The 20,539-nt window shown below is 40.8% G+C and overlaps 2 protein-coding genes across 3 annotated transcripts in view; one reads left to right on the top strand and one right to left on the bottom strand.

The window, feature by feature from the left end:
* The window catches only part of LOC308677849 (phosphatidylinositol 3,4,5-trisphosphate 3-phosphatase TPTE2-like), a gene marked incomplete at both ends in the record, with an annotated part of 33,483 nt that extends 23,627 nt beyond the window's left edge, over positions 1 to 9,856 (top strand). Inside the window, 4 exons of the mRNA XM_081344546.1 lie at positions 4,615 to 4,712; positions 5,818 to 5,913; positions 8,637 to 8,707; positions 9,754 to 9,856. Coding sequence (XP_081200672.1) covers positions 4,615 to 4,712; positions 5,818 to 5,913; positions 8,637 to 8,707; positions 9,754 to 9,856 — 368 coding nt within the window. The remainder of the gene's footprint in view (positions 1 to 4,614; positions 4,713 to 5,817; positions 5,914 to 8,636; positions 8,708 to 9,753) is intronic.
* A 1,665-nt stretch (positions 9,857 to 11,521) lies between these two features.
* SLC25A15 (solute carrier family 25 member 15) overlaps positions 11,522 to 20,539 on the bottom strand; it is an 18,513-nt gene continuing 9,495 nt past the window's right edge. For both annotated transcript variants that reach the window (XM_081318009.1, XM_081318008.1), the window contains 5 exons: positions 19,440 to 19,698; positions 16,601 to 16,738; positions 15,475 to 15,644; positions 13,569 to 13,727; positions 11,522 to 11,784 (listed from right to left, as the gene is read on the bottom strand). In XM_081318009.1, the coding sequence (XP_081174135.1) occupies positions 11,663 to 11,784; positions 13,569 to 13,727; positions 15,475 to 15,644; positions 16,601 to 16,738; positions 19,440 to 19,698 (848 nt within the window). In that variant the 3' untranslated portion in view covers positions 11,522 to 11,662. The remainder of the gene's footprint in view (positions 11,785 to 13,568; positions 13,728 to 15,474; positions 15,645 to 16,600; positions 16,739 to 19,439; positions 19,699 to 20,539) is intronic.

The following is a 20,539-nucleotide window of genomic DNA, read 5'->3' as shown; positions in this document are numbered from 1 at the left end:
CTGTTGGAGATTGAATTTGAAAAACAAACAAACAAAGGCTTGGGGAAGAACTTGGAAAGAAGTTACAGAACTAAGGTGGAAGAAAGAGTGGAGTTGTAACATCTCTTTGAACGACCTCTATTAAATGGCTAGAATGTTTATGAATCAAAGGGAAAGTCTAAGTAGTTTAATCAGAAGGAACATCTGATTTAAGAGTCATTTATCATTTCATTATCATTTATTATATTTGTATACCGCCCTTCTCCCGAAGGACTCAGGGCGGTGAACAGGGCACATAAAAATACAGAATACAAAAATTAAAAAAGAATTAAATAAGAGCCCGAGCTAAAAACAGTAGAGTAATAAAAATCCCCAATAAAAACCCCAGCACATCCCCCATCAGGCCAGGCCGGCTTGCTCAAATAGGTAGGTCTTCAGGCCGCGTCGGAAGGAGCGAAGGTCAGGTGCCATCCGGAGCTCAACCGGCAGCTGATTCCATAAAGCCGGGGCGCCCACAGAGAAGGCCCTCCCCCTGGGGGCCACCAGCCGACATTCTCTGACCGGTGGCACCCTGAGGAGGCCCTCTCTGTGGGAACGCACAGGGCGGAGGGAAGTTGACGCCGGCAGCAGGTGATCCCCGAGGTACTCCGGACCCATGCCATGTAGGGCCTTGAAAACCATTACCAAAACCTTGAACCTCACCCGGAAGACAACTGGTAGCCAATGCAGCTCGCGGAGCAAAGGTGTAACATGGGAGTACCGGGAAACTCCCAAGACAACTCTCGCGGCTGCATTCTGTACCAGCTGGAGCCTCCGAGTGGTCTTCAAGGGAAGCCCCATGTAGAGAGCGTTGCAGTAGTCCAGACGAGAGGTCACGAGCGCGTGAGTGACCGTGCACAGGGCATCCCGGTCTAGATAGGGCCGCAACTGGCGCACCAGGCGAACCTGGGCGAAAGCCCCCCTAGTCACAGCCACTATATGATCTTCCAAAGTAAGCCACGAATCTAGGAGGACTCCCAAGTTGCGAGCCCTATCTACGGGGGGTAAAAACTCACCCCCCATGGAAAGAGGTGGAATATTCTGAATATCCCGGTATGCACAGCCACTCAGTCTTGTCGGGGTTGAGTTGAAGTCTGTTCCTCCCCATCCAGACCCGAACCGCCTCCAGGCAACGGGACATCACGTCGAGGGCATCACTGGGGTGGTTTGGGGTCGAAAGGCTGGGTATCATCAGCATACTGATGATACCCAACTCCAAAACCACGAATGATCTCACCCAGCGGTTTCATATAGATGTTGAACAGGAGAGGCGAGAGGACCGACCCCTGAGGAACTCCACAAACGAGAGACCTCGGGGTCGACCTCTGCCCCCCTGCCAACACCGACTGCGAACGTCCCAGGAGATAGGAGGAGAACCACTGAAGAACTGTGCCTCCCACTCCCAATCCCCTGAGACGCTGCAGCAGGATACCATGGTCGATGGTATCGAAAGCCGCTGAGAGGTCTAATAGGACTAGGACAGAGGAATATCCCCTGTCCCGGGCCCTCCAGAGATCATTCACCAGAGCGACCAATGCCGTCTCCGTGCTGTACCCGGGCCTGAAACCCGATTGGTACGGGTCTAGATAATCCGCTTCATCCAGGACCAGAGGGAGCTGATGCGCCACCACACTCTCAACAACCTTCGCAAGAAAGCGAAGGTTGGAGACCGGACGAAAGTTATTTAACACAGCTGGGTCCAAGGCAGGCTTCTTGAGGAGAGGTCTCACCACCGCCTCCTTCAAGACGGCGGGGAAACTACCCTCACTCAAAGAGGCAGATATAACCGCCTGGAACCAGCCTCGTGTCCCCTCCCGAGCTGCATACACCAGCCAGGAAGGGCACGGGTCCAATAAACATGTGGTGGAGCTCAATCTCCCCATAATCCTGTCCACTTCCTCAGGGGTCACAGAATCAAACTCCTCCCAGATAACATTGACAAGACCGCCCGTGTCCTGATCATCAGACTCCGCCTAGCTGGAGTCCAGACCGGTCCGAATCCGAGCGATTTTATCCGACAGATGTTGACCAAACTCCTCGGCACGACCCTGCAAGGGTTCCTTCCTTACCTCCTGATTAAGGAGGGAGCGGGTCACCCTAAACAGGGTGGCCGGGCGGTTATCTGCGGACGCGATAACTGCGGAGAAGTAATTAGACCTCGCCGCCCTTATCGCTGCGAGATAAGACCTAATGTGGGTTCTTAGTCGCAATCGGTCGGATTCGGATCGGCTGGACCTCCAACAGCTCTCTAGGCCCTGTCTCCGACGCTTCATCTCCCAAAGCTCCACGGAGAACCATGGAGCTCGCTGGGATCTGCACTGGGTCAGGGGCCGCAAGGGTACAACTCGGTCAAGTGCCTCCATGGCTGCCCTTTCCTAGGTTTCCACTAAGGCATCCGCCGAGCTGTGAGCAATGGAGGCAGGTGGGGACCCCAGCGCTGCCTGGAACCTATCAGGGTCCATTAAGCGTCTGGGGCGGTACCATCTAATTGGCTCCATATACCCACGGCGGGGGGTGGCAAAATGGAAGACCAGCCGCAGGAGATGATGATCGGTCCATGACAGGGGTATAATAGTTGGGGAACCCCCACCGAGATCATCAAACCACCGTCCAGATAAGAAAACCAAGTCAAGGGTGTGGCCTCCCTCATGAGTCGGTCCAAGAATTACTTGCGTCAGGTCCATGGCCGTCATGGAAGCCATGAACTCCCGAGCTAACTCAGATGATCCTCCTAGGGATGGTAGATTGAAGTCACCCAAAACTATAAGTTTGGGGAACTCAATCACCAACCCCGAGAGGATGTCGAATAGCTCAGGCAGGGCTGCCGTTGCGCGACTAGGCGAAAGGTACACCAGCAGCAAGCCCAACTGCGCCCCAGGACCACATCTCAAAAAGAGAGACTCACACCCGACTATCTGGGGAACGGTGGTCTCCCGCGGACACAAGGTCTCCCTAATAACTACCGCCACTCCCCCGCCCCTGCCTTGAGCCCGAGGCCGGTGTAGCACCCGGAAACCTGGTGGGCAAAGATCAACCAAGGGAACACCACCCTCTGGGCCCAACCAAGTCTCCGTGATGCAAGCCAGGTCCACATGCTCACCCTCAACTAGATCCCGAACAAGGGGAGCCTTATTAACAACGGACCTGGCATTCAGGTACACCAGCCAGAGCTCAGGTGGCTGCACATCCTTGCTCCCGGGACCTTGGGGAAGAAACAGAGGGTCGGAGCGCCTCACCGCTTGTAAATAGCGGAGATGCCCTCCCCGGTATCGATGCGGCCCTCTGATCATACACCTGCTACCATTCCCCAACGTCGTGGGAATTGGTAGTCCCACGACCCGCTCCCGAGTCCCGGAGGCAACCGAGCCCCGCTCTCCCCCCACGCGACCAATCCCGGACCTGGCCTGAACAACGGTTGATGGACCACCCCCCCATTGCCAAACAACCATAGTCCACACCCACCCCCCTCCCTAACCCCACAAAAAATTTTGCTAAAAAATTAACCAGGGGCCTCTTATTAGATTTATACTGGAGGCCCCTGCCCCTGCCCAGTCACTCATTTTTTATAGAAATAGGTAAAACATGATTTTGCATTAGATTTTTAGTTTGTTTTCTCTGGCTGTTAAGTCTATTTTTTCTGTACTTCTTTATGCAGGATAAGACATTGTCTATATTATGCCCAGTCTTTTATCCCTTATTCAAACTGGACATGAAGACACTAGATTTATTTAGGATACTTTTATGAGTTGGGATCCCTGTAGCGTCTCTTCTGAGTTCCAAGCAAGTCGCTAGAACAGACCAGTACCATCTTAAAACAGGATGTTCAAAGCCTCCAGTCTACTTCCACACATGTTCAGCCAACCATTTCAGCAGGGTAGCAGCTATAACATATCCTTGTGTTGGTGCCGTTTTAGCCTACTGATGTTATTTCAGGAAGTGAATTGACCAGCTGCCTTGTGTTTGATGGAGATTCTTTACTCAACCTGTCTCTCAGCATTTTAGGTTTCCCATTGTAGAAATGTGCTTGCACATTTGGAGAAAGTACACAAATACAAAATGGCTGGTTTAGCAGCATTGCAAGTTTCAGAAGGCAAGTTTGCTGTCATGAAATTGAAAGCTGTTGAGATTTTTCATTGTACCTGCAATTTTTAATCTACCTCCCTATTGCATAGTTTTCCTTTAAACTATAACTGCATTTTTTCCAAAATCAATGGATACATAAATGCATAGACATACATGAAACATAGAAAAACACAATGTCAATTTAGTCTTTTTGTGAAGAGTGAAAAAGGAATGCTTGCTTAGATATGGATCAAGTAAAAGGAGGCATTTATTGGGCAGCTTGAAAGTAGAACAAGCTAGGAATAATGGATTGATAGACTAGCAACCCTGTAAATATTATTGTATTCCTAGCATTTACATAGTCAAATTGTCAGAACATATTAAACTGGATTGGAAAGGACTAGGAGATGAAAAAGCTGGTCATTTTGCAACATCACAGGATATTTTTGTTTTAAAATATGAATTCTGTTGTTTGATTCCAGTAATTATCTAATGCATGTCTTTGTCTCCATTTCTCCTTTTTCCCCTCTTTAGGAGTTGGTAAGGGCAATGGGACTGATTTCAGAATAAAGATAATCATGAAGAAGGAAGTAGCATTTCAGTGCATTTGTGCAACATTAATTAACTGCAAGGTCAGAGCTTCGTGTTAATTTAAGGATCCTGCAGCCATGAAGGCCAGGATTTGTTGATAGAATTCCCATTCATTCCATGTTCAATTGCAGCACAGATCTGCGTACTGCAATGAAAACTGATGCATCCTTGCTTTGAATTCACTGATTGAACAATTTCAAATAGGCAGTGATGAATAAAGTAGTGAGAAGGGCCATGCTTAATAGATGCAGGCCAGGTATTTGTTTCACTTCTGTCTCTAGAACAGGGGTATCAAACTCACAACATCATGTGATGTGTCGTGACATATCATGATTTTTTTCTCCGTTGCCGGCAATGGGGTGGGCGTGGTTTTGGCATGACGCATCCGGCCCGTGGGCCGGCAGTTTGACACCTCTGCTCTAGAATCTATAAATGGGAAGGAGAAATTTCTTATTTGAGATCCTGGAGAACCAGCATAAAAAAGAAAGCGCTAGGCACACCAGTAATCTGACTTGCAGTATGGCAGCTTCTGCTATTCTTATTGGCTGTGTTGTGAGAATAACAGATCCTTTTGCAGTTTTTTTTACAAAAATAGCTAGCGTGCTATTTGACTAGCATCCAGAAAGGCTGATAGATTATTATATGTCAGTTAAGTTCCCACAAATAGTGATAAATTAACTAGAGGTGGCATTAATCCATCTGAGGGTCAGAGAAGAATGTGTTTTTAATGTTCGTGCCTTGAAAGAAGCAATTTTTGAGAAGCAAACTAGTCTGTGAAAAGCTGCATTCAAAATAGAGTTAATTTATACCTAAAGCACTAGTGGAGACCTCTTTAATATTGCATGAGGTTATATACTTATAGAACTGTATAATCTGTTCAAGAGCTAAATGGCAGTTTTATGGCATGACTTCTTACCTTTAAAATTTCCTTTTGAGCCAGAATGGGTAATGCAATATGCATAGGACTTTCAGTCTCTCACATACATAATCTTGTCCTCTCGAGTGGAGAGACTTACTGAAATATTAACAGATATCACCTTCGTGGTGATTTCAGTGCATGAGAAAAAGAACTAATAAATTACAGTCTTGCATTGAGTGAGAGAATTTTAGTGAGTGAGAATAAGATGTGTTTATATTTTGTTTCAGTTGTTCCTTGATCATGAAAATGACCTGGTAGTAATTGGTTTGAAGAACTGTCCTGTCATCAGAAACGATGTGAAAGTCAGATTTGAAGCTACTTCTGTAAGTTGAGAAATGGTGAATTTTTGTATACCTGTCACATTTGTAACTGTGTTGAAATAGTCATTCCATTCCATCTCAGGCACAAAACCGTTAAATTGGTTTTAAGTATCCTGCTGACCTTATACCCACCTACCAAACTTGGCTGACTTTGAAAAACTAAGCTTGGTAGGCCTGTTTTGGAGTCCACCAGGAAATGCCAGACTAAAAAAGCCTAAAAAGCAGCGGCAAACTACTTCCATATTGTTATTAAGGAAATTACATAGCCATGTCTCAAACTGACCAATTGTTGATTTGGATTGAAAGAAACTTCAGACTTCTCTGTTTTGCAGCCTTAAGTGGCCAGATTTCTCTACATAAATTGATCAGATGTGACCAGCTGAAGACATGTTATGGATTTCAGTTCTTTCTTTTTTTATAATATTTTATTGATTTTCTAATTTTACAATTAAACATTTAAAAAGCAACGTGGTGACTGGGTAATCAATGATTCCATAACATACACAGATCTTTAGCACAAATCTCAAGTTACACCATCAGATATTTCCTCGCTTTATCCTTTAATATCTACTATCTCATATTGAATTAATATAATTCTTATTGTTATCAACTAATTAAAACCATCTTTGTTACATTTATCAATAATTTTAACCTTATACATATCTTAATTGTGTTTACATTCAATCCTATATACATCAGTGTCCTGTTGTATCCTTTTTCCCCCAGGCTTTCATTTCTCCTCAATATTCAACTTAACATTTTTTATGTTATAGTTTCAAAGCTTTAGGTAACTAGTGTTTCCCTTATCTCAACTTCTACATTTTCTCCTTTTTATAACAAAATCTAATATTCTAAATATACGTCTTATCTATTTGCATATAATCTTATTCTATTTTCTAAAAATTCTTTTTTTACTATATTAAACCAAAAATCTATTAATCTTATTACAGATCTTACCTATTCAGTTATAATATTACTTTATTTTCTAAAAAGAATTATCTATATTCAACTATCTTCAACCTTCTAATCAATAGTATAAAATCCCCCCCTAATAAATCAAAACCCTAGTTTCTTTCAGCCTTACTCTGGCTTTTTTCCTTTGCCAACTAACCAGCCATGTCAGTACTTTTAATTCATCAAACAGTTCTCCCTCTATTATTGTGTGTATTATTTGAGTTAAGAAAACCATTTAATTACATTTTTTGGAAGAACTAGCCCCATTATATTTCTTTGATCACCTCCCCATTATACCAGTTTCCCACAGTTTATCTTCCATTCAGTCTGTTCTTCCTTTTCCTCAAGTTTCTTCTGATTTATGAAAAAAATCTTTTCCATTTTCAATGTTGTCACTCTCTTTTCCAATTTCCCCATTGGCTGGATCTGATGGTCTGTTGGGTCTTCTGTTTTAATATTTAGTTGTTCCATTTCTCCTGTTGCTTTCAGCATTGTTGGATCTTTGGTTGTAGTCAAAATCTGGGTCTGTATATTTAAGCTGGCATCTTGTTCCTTTATGTTGCCTCTTATTTTGTGACATGCTGAAAGAATGGTTTCATGTATTGATTTCAACGTAGAAAGGAATTTTTTTCCTGATCTTCATCCATATTCTCTTGATAATGTATTAAATTAAGGATTTTAAAATAAAATGTTAAAAATAGTTTTTGTAGCTAGATGTGTGACATCTGTTTCACGTGTTGTGGATAGTCTTATAGTGAAAATTGCTTGGCAGGTAAGAATTTATAGTCCAAAGTATTCCATCATCTCGTGTAGTAACAAAGACTTCTCAGGTGAAGAAATAGGAAAACGATTTCTCACATATAATTCTGAAAGTCAGTAAAGGTTTATCTTCATAGTTCAAACAGGCCAGATAAACCGTCTTGCAGTTCCTTCTTTACAGCTGTGTTTCTCACAGGTGGTATGTCAAGGTTCAGAGGGTTTTTTCTAATTTCTGGGTTTCCAGCCAAGTCTTTTTAGTCAATAACAAATTGTAATAGCATATTTTACTGCAAGATGTCACCAATGATGTTTAAAAATTTTTAGATCCTGAGTTTAATAATAGTTTTTCAAGATTTATTTCTTTTCTTTTTAAATAAAAGCCAATATCTCCAGTAAAGGTAGGAAAACTTTTAGTTTCCAAATTTCAAAGGTATATGCATCCAATTAAGTTAGAATTGTTCTTACAATTGCTCTTTTTCCTTAGGTAGTCAATCGCCGCTGTTCTTAAGAGGGTGGGGTAAGAATTCCCTTCCCTCTCTCCTCACAGGGGGAAGAAATACTTTGGGCAGCTTTTCCAGGAAAAATATTTAAAGTCTTAAAGAGAAGATCAAATCTCACCCAGTTTCATCCGCGTTGCTTTAAAGGTGCTTGGTTGTAGTTTTGACTTCGGCTGTCAGCAGCTTAATGACGAGCCATATTGCTATGGCCGATCTTTTCCCCGCCAGTTTGGAGAGCTGCCCCAGATCAAGCGGAAGGGCTACTGCCCTTCCGCAATCAAACAGGGGTCCTCTCCTTGCTCATCGCCCCTACAGGGCAACTTTCAACCCTTTCCAGGGTCCCCCGGCGGGATAAAACTGGACACTGAAGACGGAGCTCACCTCTATACGTCCGCCAACACCGCGATGGCAAACCGGAAGTCAATTTCAGTTATTTCTATGATTTGGCTGTGATGATGGCTTGATGTTTTACCCAAGTAGCATTAACTGTATTTCTTGTCTTTTAAAAAAATTTAGGATATTCCAAAAGGCTATGATGGCTGTGCTTTCTTTTTTTGGTTCCATACAGCTTTTATACGGGACTACCAGTAAGTTTTATGTTTAAGTACACATGGAAAAGAAAGCCAAAATGCACCCAGATCTGTGAGCGAGGGTATAAAAGACTTTAGGTTACAGAAACCTAGCTCAAGCCTCCACAGAAACAGACCGGCATTTCTTTATTTCTATGGGATTGTGTATATTTTATGGATAATCTATAGAGAAAAGGAGGCCTGCCTTTTCATATTGCTTAGTATGAGTCCACTCCTCAGAGAACACCAACTTAAAAAAAATGCCTCTGCCATGTAGAGGGATGTTCGTATTACAGTTTTTACTTTAATGGATTTATAAAGCTTACTAAGCCTCTAAGAAAAGTTACGGTATGTAATTATTTAGTAAAAGTTCACAACGTTTTTTGAAAATAAGTCCTCAATGGTACCATTCAGTTTGTCACTGCAGGTAATTTTATTTGCCATGTAGGAGATACAAAATACTAGGGTGGTACCTAAGTGCTTTTAAGCAAGGGAATAATTTCTGTTGCAAGTGTTAATTCTCTCTTTAGATTATTAAGCTACATTTGACATTACTTGTTTGCTAATGTTGGAAATACATTTAATGTTGACTAGAATTTATTTTGCATTCAAGCTATTATATTCTTTTCCCAAACTATGCTCTTCTCAAACTATTTATATTTACCTATTTGAGGGCATTTATACGCTGTTCCCTTCCAAGTGCATCAATTTGTGTCATCATCATAAATGAGTATTGCCAAATGCCAATACTCATGAAAGTGTGAGTTTTATGTGTTTGAAAATTCAGCTTTCTTAGATATGACACACCTGTCTTTTTTTCTATGAATAATGTTTGGAGGTGAATGATAGCATTTGCAGAGTCACAATGGCACTAGCCATGCACAGGAGGCAGGCATGTGCATTCTTAAGGGGAACCGAAGGGTTGCTGAAGAGCTGAATATTTTTCTGGGAAAAGTTATTTGAAAATGCAGTGTTATTAGAAAAACTATTTTGTTCTCTTCTGTGCAAAAGTTTAAATACAGTAATTTACATTAGAGAACTGGGTTTTTTTCTCTTTTCCCTAGACTTTTCCTCACAAGAAATGAAATCGATAACTTAAACAAGCCAAAGATGTGGAAGATGTTCAGAGATAATTTTGCTGTGGAGTTATATTTCACTGACCCATGACTGAAGCAAGCAGAAACAGACTTAACTGGGAATTGCATAATAATTTAGTAACCTGGTTTTGCACCTGATATGCAATTGTATTTTGAGACTACTCCTTCTCAGTGTTCAGAATCACCTTGAATGTAAAAATAAAACTAAGGCCTAGTGCACTATCATGATGACAATTAATTTTGCCATCTGGATTCTGTGTAAGAAAATTAAAGGGTCTTCAGTGAGTTTTACTGCTCTCTTCTGTTCCTATCCCTCTGTGTAAACTCAGTAACAAGTTCACAAGTTCTTCGTTATCTTATTCTGACCTTTTAAAAAGCTTTTATCTTTCTATCCCCCCAAAATGACTGGGTTATTGGCCAATTTCCAATTGCAATTTATGACTGGGAGTCTGGAGATGTGGCTTAACTATATTGTAATGGCTTCTAATGCCAGATTCATCAGATTCATGTGTGAGCCATGATGCCCCAAGGTTGGAGAGATTCTACCTGCTTTTCCTTCCTCTCTGCATTCCATTGGCCTTTCACTGAGTTTCTGACCTGGTGTATTTTTTATAATTTTTATCCCTCATGTGGGAACTCCATTTTTGTAATATGTAAGGCAGGTTTAACATCTAATATCGACAAAAATCATATGCTGTATTTTTATTCTGAAATGTTGTCAGTCCTTCTAATCATTTGTATGCAAACCTGTCAAGCAACATTAGATATTCTGTTATATAAACTGTTGCAGATATTGCATACTTGTCAACTTTTAAGTGGTATGAACTTCAACTCTGAGACTTCTCCAGCTAGTATTCTGGCTAGGGAATTCTGGGAGTTGAAGTCTGCACATCTTAGAGCTGCCAATTTTGAAAAAAGTGATCTAGTGTTTAATAAGTTATTAATACTACTTTGAGTTTCCAAAATTAGCATCTAATGCGGAATTTGCTACTACTGTATTCCAAGATGTTTGACGCATCTAAAATTAGTTTGTAACATGCATATTTGTGAAGGATACTGTTCAGTACATTGAGTTTCAGCTAAAAGCTTGTTCTGTACGTTGAATTCAGATGCAGTGTCAGTGAGCTAAATGCAGACTAAAATATCACTCCATTCCAAAGCATTGTTATAGAAGCTGAGCCAACTGTTGTCCATATTGCTGCTAATAACATGCTACACCTAAGAAATGTGATTATAGCCAAAGACAGGAGATTATATTAATACTTTTTAAAGAGAAATGTTTAGACTTGTGTAGATAATATGTCATTAGAGGATGAAAAAAAATCTGATTTCTCTATCAACAGAATGCTGATTAGAACAAGAGCATTATATTCTGGGAACATGGAACATTATAGAGAAATATTGGGTACTGGATTACAAGTGATTTTATCTGCAAGGTGCTTTCCAATGTTCTCTGTTGTGTAAGAATCAAATCACCAATAAGTAGAGTTGTATACAAATTAACTAATGTGGAACATTATAAAAACCTCTCTGCAATGTACCTCCTGCTCAGCTTTCCAGAATATTAAGATACTTCTAATGCAGTCACTTATGTTGCAAGCTTACAGTTAATTGGTGTTGCAGCACATTCTTTTTTTAAAGTCCCATACCTAAAATTTCTATAGAAGTGAGTAAGATCACGTAGTATCAGTGCTGGTCTAAATGCATAAATCCACAAAGCACACAATATTTAGAAAATACAGTATTTTTACTGAAATCATTTTTTAAAAAAAATCGCAGTCATTTCACTCTCGGATTTTAAAATCTGTCACTCACACTTGGACAATTGCTGTGGTGACCACAATAATTCCAATGATGTCAGTCTGTGATAAAGGTTCTAGCTATCAAACTGGTTCATCATCAGTTTACGGCTGTATTCGTAGGCAAGAAACAGGGCACCGTTGGCTGGGAACGCACGGATCATAGTAGGTTTCAGTCCAGAGTACAAGGCAAACACACCTATGAGGAAGACGTTAAGCATTAGAAAAACTACCTTGGAATTTCATTTCCATCACTTTTTTAAAACTCAGACTATGTTGCACTGATTTAAAACTGAAGAAGGAAATCCAACAAAAGCTAAACTTTTAGGAATTTCAGCTTGCCTGCAAATTTGGAAGAAACGGTTAAATAGTTTTCGGTTGATCAGACGATTTTTCCTTATCTAAATTTATTATTTACTTTAACATGTAGTTGATAATGTTCAGAAATGTGTTAAGCAATTTAATCTGTTCGAAAAATAAAGGAAGAAATTACTGGTATAAGACTGAAATGACGGTTACATTAATAATAAAACTATATATATAAATCTATCTTGCAATTGATTTGGATAGTGCATTTGAAAGGAAAAATAAATCTAAATTTTTATCTGGACTGTGACTATCATAAGTTCTCAATCTTTTTTTCACCTTTTGTGGTCATGGACCCCCAAGACTTAAGATTTAAATCATAACAGTTCTTCAAACCTTTGTGGACCCTCTCATGATAGTGGACCACAAGTTGATAACCAGTGTCATAGGTTAATTATATCTTAAAAGGGTTAAATTAATCATGGATTCACGGGTTATGCAACTTAACTTTCTTACAGAAAGTTAGACCAGAAAGCTGCTAAGTCCAAGAGAAGGAATCTGAACAACAACTGAAATGAGTGTACAGTTTATAAAAAGTATAGTATAGGTCGATATAATACAAATAATGTAATTATGTAAAGTCATATTTGAGTCAAATATGTAAGTTGCATCATTTGCATGATGACATACACATTATTTGCCCTTCACTTAGGAGCCTTTGTTCTATTCTAAAGCCTTAAAACAGTCACAATACGATTTGCTTTTGGATTACTGTGCTGTGATATGGAACGTTACTGGAGATGATGTGAGCTGCAGCCCAAACCTGAAGGGGGCAGGTCAGGAAAGCCCGCTGTATGTGAAAAGAGGTTGATCCTAAAGACTAATTATGTAATCTTTCTAAGGGCATGAGATGATGGAGACAGAGAGGAGCTGGGTTTACACATTATACTAAGTTCAAATGTGGGTTATTGTTTGTGATTTAATCTCTTCTATAAACCCAGCCAACTGCTTTATTCAACAAACCATGAATTAGCACGAATGAATCAGACCAAGGCAAGAAGACTCAAACCTAATACACGAGAAATCGACATCCTGTTACCGTGACTATACACATTCATATACAGGCAAACTGTCCTACAACAGTCCATGACTAAGTTACATTTACCTCCTAAGCACTATTTCAGGTTCATGTAGTAATAAGTAACATTTTAAATCCTGTCTTTGTAGTCTTTTTGCCAACCTCAGCCTTGAAAAGTGAAAGAGTCTTACTTTGTTCTTCCTGGCTGTATTCAACCATCATTCCTAAAATTAATGGTTATCTGATCATGCTGATAATCCATCCTAATCTGGCCCTGCAATTTAACTTCCTGTCATTACAAAGAAAATGAGTAGCAGCACCAACAGATGTGAATTGACAACCAGCTGGTTCTTTTTAGCAAAGTGTGGTCCAGGCACATGTTATTCTGAAGAGAGAAACTACCTAATGCTACCAAAAGTAAACACATGACCATCACCTGTGAAAACTAAGTAAGTGCTCTCTGGAAAACAGCCAGATTTGTTTTGCCCCCCCCCACCTCCCCTCATAAAAAAGTATAAGGAACAGCTGACAGCTGTGGCTTTGCAGAAGTTAAGAGATACCGTCACCCATGGGCTCATTAGTCTCTTTCATATTCTAACCTTCATTCTTGACAACACTTGCAAACGTTCTCATAAAGCCAGTCTGTTTTCCTGCCATGGAAAGAACTTGGATCCTAGATTTGATGCAGTCCACTGGGTAAACAGCAATCCAGAGACACATGCCACCGAAGCCACCACTGAGCACCAATGCAACTGGACCTATAAAAACAAGCAGCAGGAGCTTAATATATTGTCGCATATTCTAATAGGTCAACCCCTAGGCCCCTTAGTTGTGGGGTGCCTCAGGGGTCGGTGCTCTCGCCCCTCCTGTTCAACATCTATATGAAACCGCTGGGAGAGATCATCCGTGGCTTCGGGGTGAAGTATCATCAATATGCTGATGATACCCAGCTTTTCATCTCCACCCTGAACCAACCCAGTGATGCCCTCGATGTGATGTCCCGTTGCCTGGAAGCGGTACAGATTTGGATGGGAAAGAACAGGCTCCGGCTCAACCCGGCCAAGACTGAGTGGCTTTACGTAGCGACATCTCGTTTAGTCCAAGAGGTTCCATCTTTGATTATAGGAGGAGAGATGTTACCTCCCGTTGATAGAGCACGCAATCTAGACGTCCTCCTGGATTCACGACTCAGTTTTGAAGATCATATTGGAGTCGTGGCTAGGGGGGCATTTGCCCAGATTCGCCTGGTAAACCAGTTGCTCCCCTTTGTGGACCGAGATGCCCTACATACAGTCACCCACGCACTCGTTACCTCGCGTATAGACTACTGCAATGCTCTCTACATGGGGCTGCCCTTGAAGACCACCCAGAGGCTTCAGCTGGTGCAGAGTGCGGCTGCACAGGTAGTGATGGGAGCACCCCGATACTCCCATATTACACCCCTCCTGCGTGAGCTGCATTGGTTACCGGTTGCCCTCCGGGTGAGATTTAAGGTGCTGGTACTTACCTTTAAAGCCCTACATGGCTTAGGCCCGGGATACTTGCAGGACCATCTGCTGCCGGGAACGAATTCCCATCGCCCAGTACGCTCACACAGAGAAGGCCTCCTCAGGGTACCGTCGGCTAGACAATGTCAGCTGGCGACCCCCAGGGGAAGGGCCTTCTCTGTGGGAGCGCCAGCCCTGTGGAACCAGCTCCCCCCTGAGCTTCGGATGGCCCAAGATCTCCAGTCCTTTCGCCGCGGCCTCAAAACACTCCTTTTCCACCTGGCTGACCTGGACTGACAGGGATTTTAATTATGTTGACAATTTTAACTCTAATCTTTAATTTATTTCAATTTTTAATTTTAATTTATTGTACAGAGACCTTTAATTTTAATTTTATCTTAATTTCTGTATTTATTGTATGTTATTGTTGTTAGCCGCCCTGAGTCCTTCGGGAGATAGGGTGGGATATAAGTCCCATTAATAAATAAATAAATAAAATAAATAAATATGATAGCAAAAAACCCTCAAGTGATTTCCCCCAACCTGCAATTTTTTTATTAAAAAAAATCTCCCGTTATCCTACTAAAGCAGGTAAGCATGTTTGTTTTAAGGTACAGTGTATTGGTGAGTTAATGAGAATCACTTGAAACATTATTTGGGTGTATTGGCTATTAAGCTGTCTGCTAATTCTCTGACCTGGCTGCTGTTAGGTTGTGTTTTTTTTGTGTAGGTCACGAACTGAAGGAAAGAATGGGCACTGGTTCTTCTTCACCTAATTTGGATTGGGCTTTTTTTCTTTAATCAGCAGTAATCTTTAAGGCTGCTAGTCTATGTATGATATGCCATAAATAAATAATTTAAAGCTACTGTGTTTATAGGAGAAGATTCTGAACAGGCAGCAAGATTTTTTTATTATTATGCAGAAATCCTTTGGGTTTAAAGTCAGCAAGGGTGGGATTAAGAGGAGCTGTATTTATCTCAAGACAAGAAGTCATATTGTTAGCAAGCTCAGACATACCTAATTCCTCTTTTGGCTTTCCAAATGCCAAAAAGGTCCGACTGAATTCATAAGCTCCAAAGAATAAAAAATAGCCTGGAATTTCACGTAGTAAAGTGCTGAACCAACCACGATAGAAGCCAAGGGGGCCGTCCTTTTGCAGAACACTTTTGACTACTGACCAAACTGTACTAGGAGAAGAAATAGATTATTATTATAAACAGGTTGCCAGCTAACGATGGGAAAGGCTAGCTGGAAAAACTGCTTCCAAAGATGTCTAGTTCCTGTCTTGGAACACAGTACATATCAATAGTTAAAATTAAGCTGTGTGTTTCTCAAAAACCCATCTCAGAAGTAGTTTGGTACAAATTTTTGATTATAGATATCTAGATACTACAAATCCCTGATTTTAAAAAAACTTTTTATCTTAATTGCCAGTGGTTAAGCTTCTAGGAATCTTGCCTATTACTTAAAACAGGAAAAATGTAATAGATGTTGGACAGATCCTAGAGCTGCAGTTCATTCGCATCTGGTGAGGCACAAATTTTCTAGTCGTGAGAGAAAAACTAAACTATTCCCTCATTTGTTGTTGTTGTTGTTAGCTGCGAAGTCGTGTCCGACCCATCGCGACCCTATGGACAACATTCCTCCAGGCCTTCCTGTCCTCTACCATCTTCTGGAGTCCATTTAAGCTCACGCCTACTGCTTCAGTGACTCCATCCAGCCACCTCATTCTCTGTCGTCCCCTTCTTCTATTGCCCTCGATCTTTCCCAGCATTAGGCTCTTCTCCAGTGAGTCCTTCCTTCTCATTAGGTTGACTAAATGAGGGGCTGAAGAGACTTGTATAATATCTAAGAGGAGGGACTATATGATTATAACTCGAATTGAACAAAAGATGGGAAGTGATTCTATTTCCTAATTTTTGTTTGTTTCTCTTCTTTCCTTCCATTTATCTTTTACTCTGTGAAAAATTCTTAATTTAAATTAAAAAACCAGTAAATCAATAAAAATGTAATAAAAAATATAAGAAACATAATTAAAAAAAATACAAGCATCTTAAGTACAGAGAAATAAACTCATTAAAAAGGCCATATCACTTCCAAACCTGGAAAAGGCAGGCAGGGTTGAGGCTAACGAATTACTTACTTGTGCTGTTGCACTATCTTCCCAGATAATTGCAATTCATGCATGGTCTGCAAGCGGCACTTCACAAGCTCTGTAGGGCAGAGGGCCAAAGTGGCAAAGGCAGAAGCAAAGGAGCCAGCCATGGCATTTTGAAGGTCGCTGCAAAAAAGACAACACGTATCTGGTATATGGAAATCACATGAAGCTCAAGGCTGGCATGCCTTGACTCAGTCACTGCTGCAAGTAATTCTAGAAAGAGATAGCAAAGGAGCATTTTAAGCATCCCACCTGACTTGAGTGAACCACAGGGTGGTTGTTGTGGGGAAAACAGAAGGCAGGAGTATTAGGTATGCTCGCCGTCTTGAATTTTATATGTATAATTAGTGGGATAAAATCATTATATCACCATGATCATGCTTTCTACACTGGATTTAATGAAGCACCTTTTAAATTCCCTGCTGTAAAACTGGATGCAGTATAAATACCATTAATAGATAAGGGTCTTTTTGTACCAAGATTAAAGGAAAAGAGTGGTATAGCCTCTTTTTGTTGTTTTCAATGGGTAACTGGTCAACAGTGATAAACACTTCCAGTAATGAAATTAGGGGAAAGAAAGAAGTTGGGGATGTGATAAGAGTTTTGTATCCATTTTTTTTCCAGTCACCATCCTTTCTTGCTCAGTGATCCAGCATATTTCCACAGTATTTCTATTTTTGCTTTGCCTATCCTTGGATGCCTACATGATCTAAAAGGAGCAGTCCTGCAAAAGTTTTCAAACTCCAGAATCATTCGCTCCTGTTGGCTTCTATCATTTGTTTTCCAGGCCTATCCATTGTCCAGAGTATTCTATCTTTTCAAAAGTTTCAAGTGTCCTACATCCATCTTCAAGAATCCTTTAACTTAGCACAACTCATAGGCATTAAGAGTATGTTAATACTCCCTCTAGGTTCATCTACTTTCACACCAAGCTTAGTAGCCCTATAGCTGTTTTGCAATCTATTTGGCTTTAAAAGAAGCTAAGCTGATATTATATATTTTATTTTTTGTTCATTTTAATTTTGTCTTGGGATTTTTTGCAATTAATGTTGTCAACAATTAACATTTAAAAAATCATTAACTGGGCTTACGAATAAACAGGTGATCTAATCATGCAACTCTCTGAAAGAAAATCATATATTTGTCAAAGGTCACAGGTCAGATTAGCAGATCCATGGGGGATCTACTGAAGCCTCACATGATTCTGCCAATTGACTAAGAGCCGCAAACAGGTAAATTCCAGATATAATTCTTTAGGAAATCGGATATGGAAAAAATATATTCCCTGCATGTTGCTGACCTGAAATCTATCAACTGGATTTTCATTGTAACACCTTTTGCTATAGATATCTGACTAGCAAGGAATACAAAAACCTCATCTGAAAAGAAATCAGTGTCTGGATAAGCTGGTAGAGAGTGGATGGATGTAGTTTATATATTATGCAAAGCCATCATATGATTTGAATTTTGGTTCAATTATCATATGACTCTAGCCACTGTGACTGCAATCTATGCCTTATCATTTATCATGTTGTAGAATCAGCTATTTAGGATTCCTTCAGCAAACCATGGTTTAAAACAGAGGCGAGCAATTTCTTTAGATTGGGGACCTCAACTCAGCCGCCTGATTTTCTGGGGAGTCACAGGAAACCATCCAATGACACAGTGACATCAACAGAAGAGTTCAGTATTTTTCACCTGCTTTTCAAGGTGTTGTAGGGATGTACAGTGGGAATAGGAGCAAGCCACTTTTATTGGAGCAAGCCACTTTTATGGAGCCTTGGTGGAGCAGTGGGCTAATGCCTCCTTAAGTAACACCAGCTGCCTGCAATTAGTGCAGGTTCGCATCCCACCAGGCTCAAGGTTGACTCAGCCTTCCATCCTTCCGAGGTAGGTAAAATGAGGACCCAGATTGTTGGGGGCAATTAAGCTGACTTTGTAATAATGCTGCTTGGGGGTTTTGTGAAAGCCCTAATAAGCAGGCATATACATAGAATGAAGGCTACTGCTAAGCTTGTAAGCCGCCCTGAGTCTTCGGAGAAGGGCGGGATATAAATGGAATTAAAATAAAAAATAAATAAATAAATATTCCCATCCTTATTTAAGAAACTCCCAAAACAGGATGAAATTGCATAACTGAGTTTCTGCTTCCAATTCCAGCACCTGGATTGCAAACATGTTTTTAGGCCTCTGAAAAGCCTCCTGCTTACATTCCCACTCTTGTATTTGGAAAAAAAGAAAAAGCACCCCCCCAAATCAGACATTCTGCCACTGAAGTTCAGTGGCTCAATCTGGGGCAGATGAAGGACTACGTGCAGCCCGTAAGCTTCCCATCCTTGGTTTAAGGTAAAGTAAGGACAAAAAGTCCCATGTTACAAACAGCAAGTTTTCTTGCCATTCCTTCAGGAATAGGAAGGCAAGGAAAAGATTTTCAGAGTTTCTTCTATGTGACAAAAGAAGTAGTTCTTGCAGACTCTTCTTTAAAACAATCTCACTGAGAAAGCCATAGTAGTAGGCTGGGTTGCCTGGAATACTGTCTGATGCATTACCTAATTAAGTGAATTAATCAAAACTTAAGGATTTCATCCACAGCTGTTTCTCTTTTAAACTACTGTTATTTGTCCTAAGTACCAGAAATGCAGAGGAGAATCAAGATGTAATTAGAAGAAAAAACATGTGAATCAAGCAGCAGCATTTCTATTTCAACAGGATCTCATTTTCTGGTGTGGGAACTGCACTTCTACGTCTGAACTGTGATACTTTAAAAAAAAACCCAAAAACCCTTCTATTAGTTGCAGAGCGGTTGAGGGAATAATACACTAACCTCAGCTTTGCTTTCCTGTCTAGGCCGGCAATTTTCCTCACAATATTTTGGCAAAAGCCATAACACATAAAGAGCACGGCATTTTCAGCAATGTTTGCCACAAGTGCAGGGGTGGTCCCCTTGTAGAAGCCACGGAACCCTATTTGCTTATAGGTCTTCACAAAACAGTCCACAAACCCTTGGTACATGGTGGGGAATGTCTGCATTTTCACCTTTGCGGTGTCAAATGGTTGACCGGTTATCACACAGGCAGTACCTCCTACATGAGAAAGGAAAGTAAAAACATTAGAAATGGGAGTTGTTGGGGGGCTGGGTTTTGTTTTTTGTTTTTGCAATTACGTGACATTCTCAAACAAAAGGAGGTGAACTGGAAAAAGAAAATTATCCATGACAAAAAAGGCACATAAACATTTTTATTTTATTTTGTGTGCGTGTGTGTATGTGTATAAAGTTGTGCGTTGCTCAACTTTTCCGAAAGGGCACCAACTGGCAATTTCATATAGTGCTAAAGCTATCTTAAAAAAATATTCAATAAGCCAAGTCTCATGAATCTGAAGGCAAGAGCATATTTTCTGAGATTTGGATTATGTTTCATTTCAGTCACTCCTTCCCTCTTTCAAAATAAAGAATAATATATATTAAAATCATGCTCTCTCTTTTTACGACCTTACAATCTCTTAATTCAGGGTAGAGTCAGGTGACTGGATGGAGTTGATGTATTAAAATCATACTATCCCAATTTTTTTTTTTGAAATAAGGGACTTATTAAAACCTTACATAGTGGTGCTTTGGGGGAAAATAGGAAGTGAGAGCATTATGTATACTCTCTTGAATTGCACAAAATAATACTGCTGATGACTTGAATTGGAAGACAAGAAAACTAATGACATTGGACCATGCTTTGTACTCCAAGAATTGAAGAAGCTAGAGCCTTGGTGGAGCAGTGGGCTAATGCCTCCTTAAGTAACACCAGCTGCCTGCAATTAGTGCAGGTTCGCATCCCACCAGGCTCAAGGTTGACTCAGCCTTCCATCCTTCTGAGGTAGGTAAAATGAGGACCCAGATTGTTGGGGGCAATTAAGCTGACTTTGTAATAATGC

This window comes from Vipera berus, assembly GCF_964194415.1.
Source record: "Vipera berus genome assembly, chromosome: 1".
Classification (NCBI taxonomy): Eukaryota; Metazoa; Chordata; class Lepidosauria; order Squamata; family Viperidae; genus Vipera; species Vipera berus.
The sequence above is the reverse complement of the archived record's forward strand: the minus strand, read 5'-3'. Positions and strand labels throughout refer to the sequence as shown.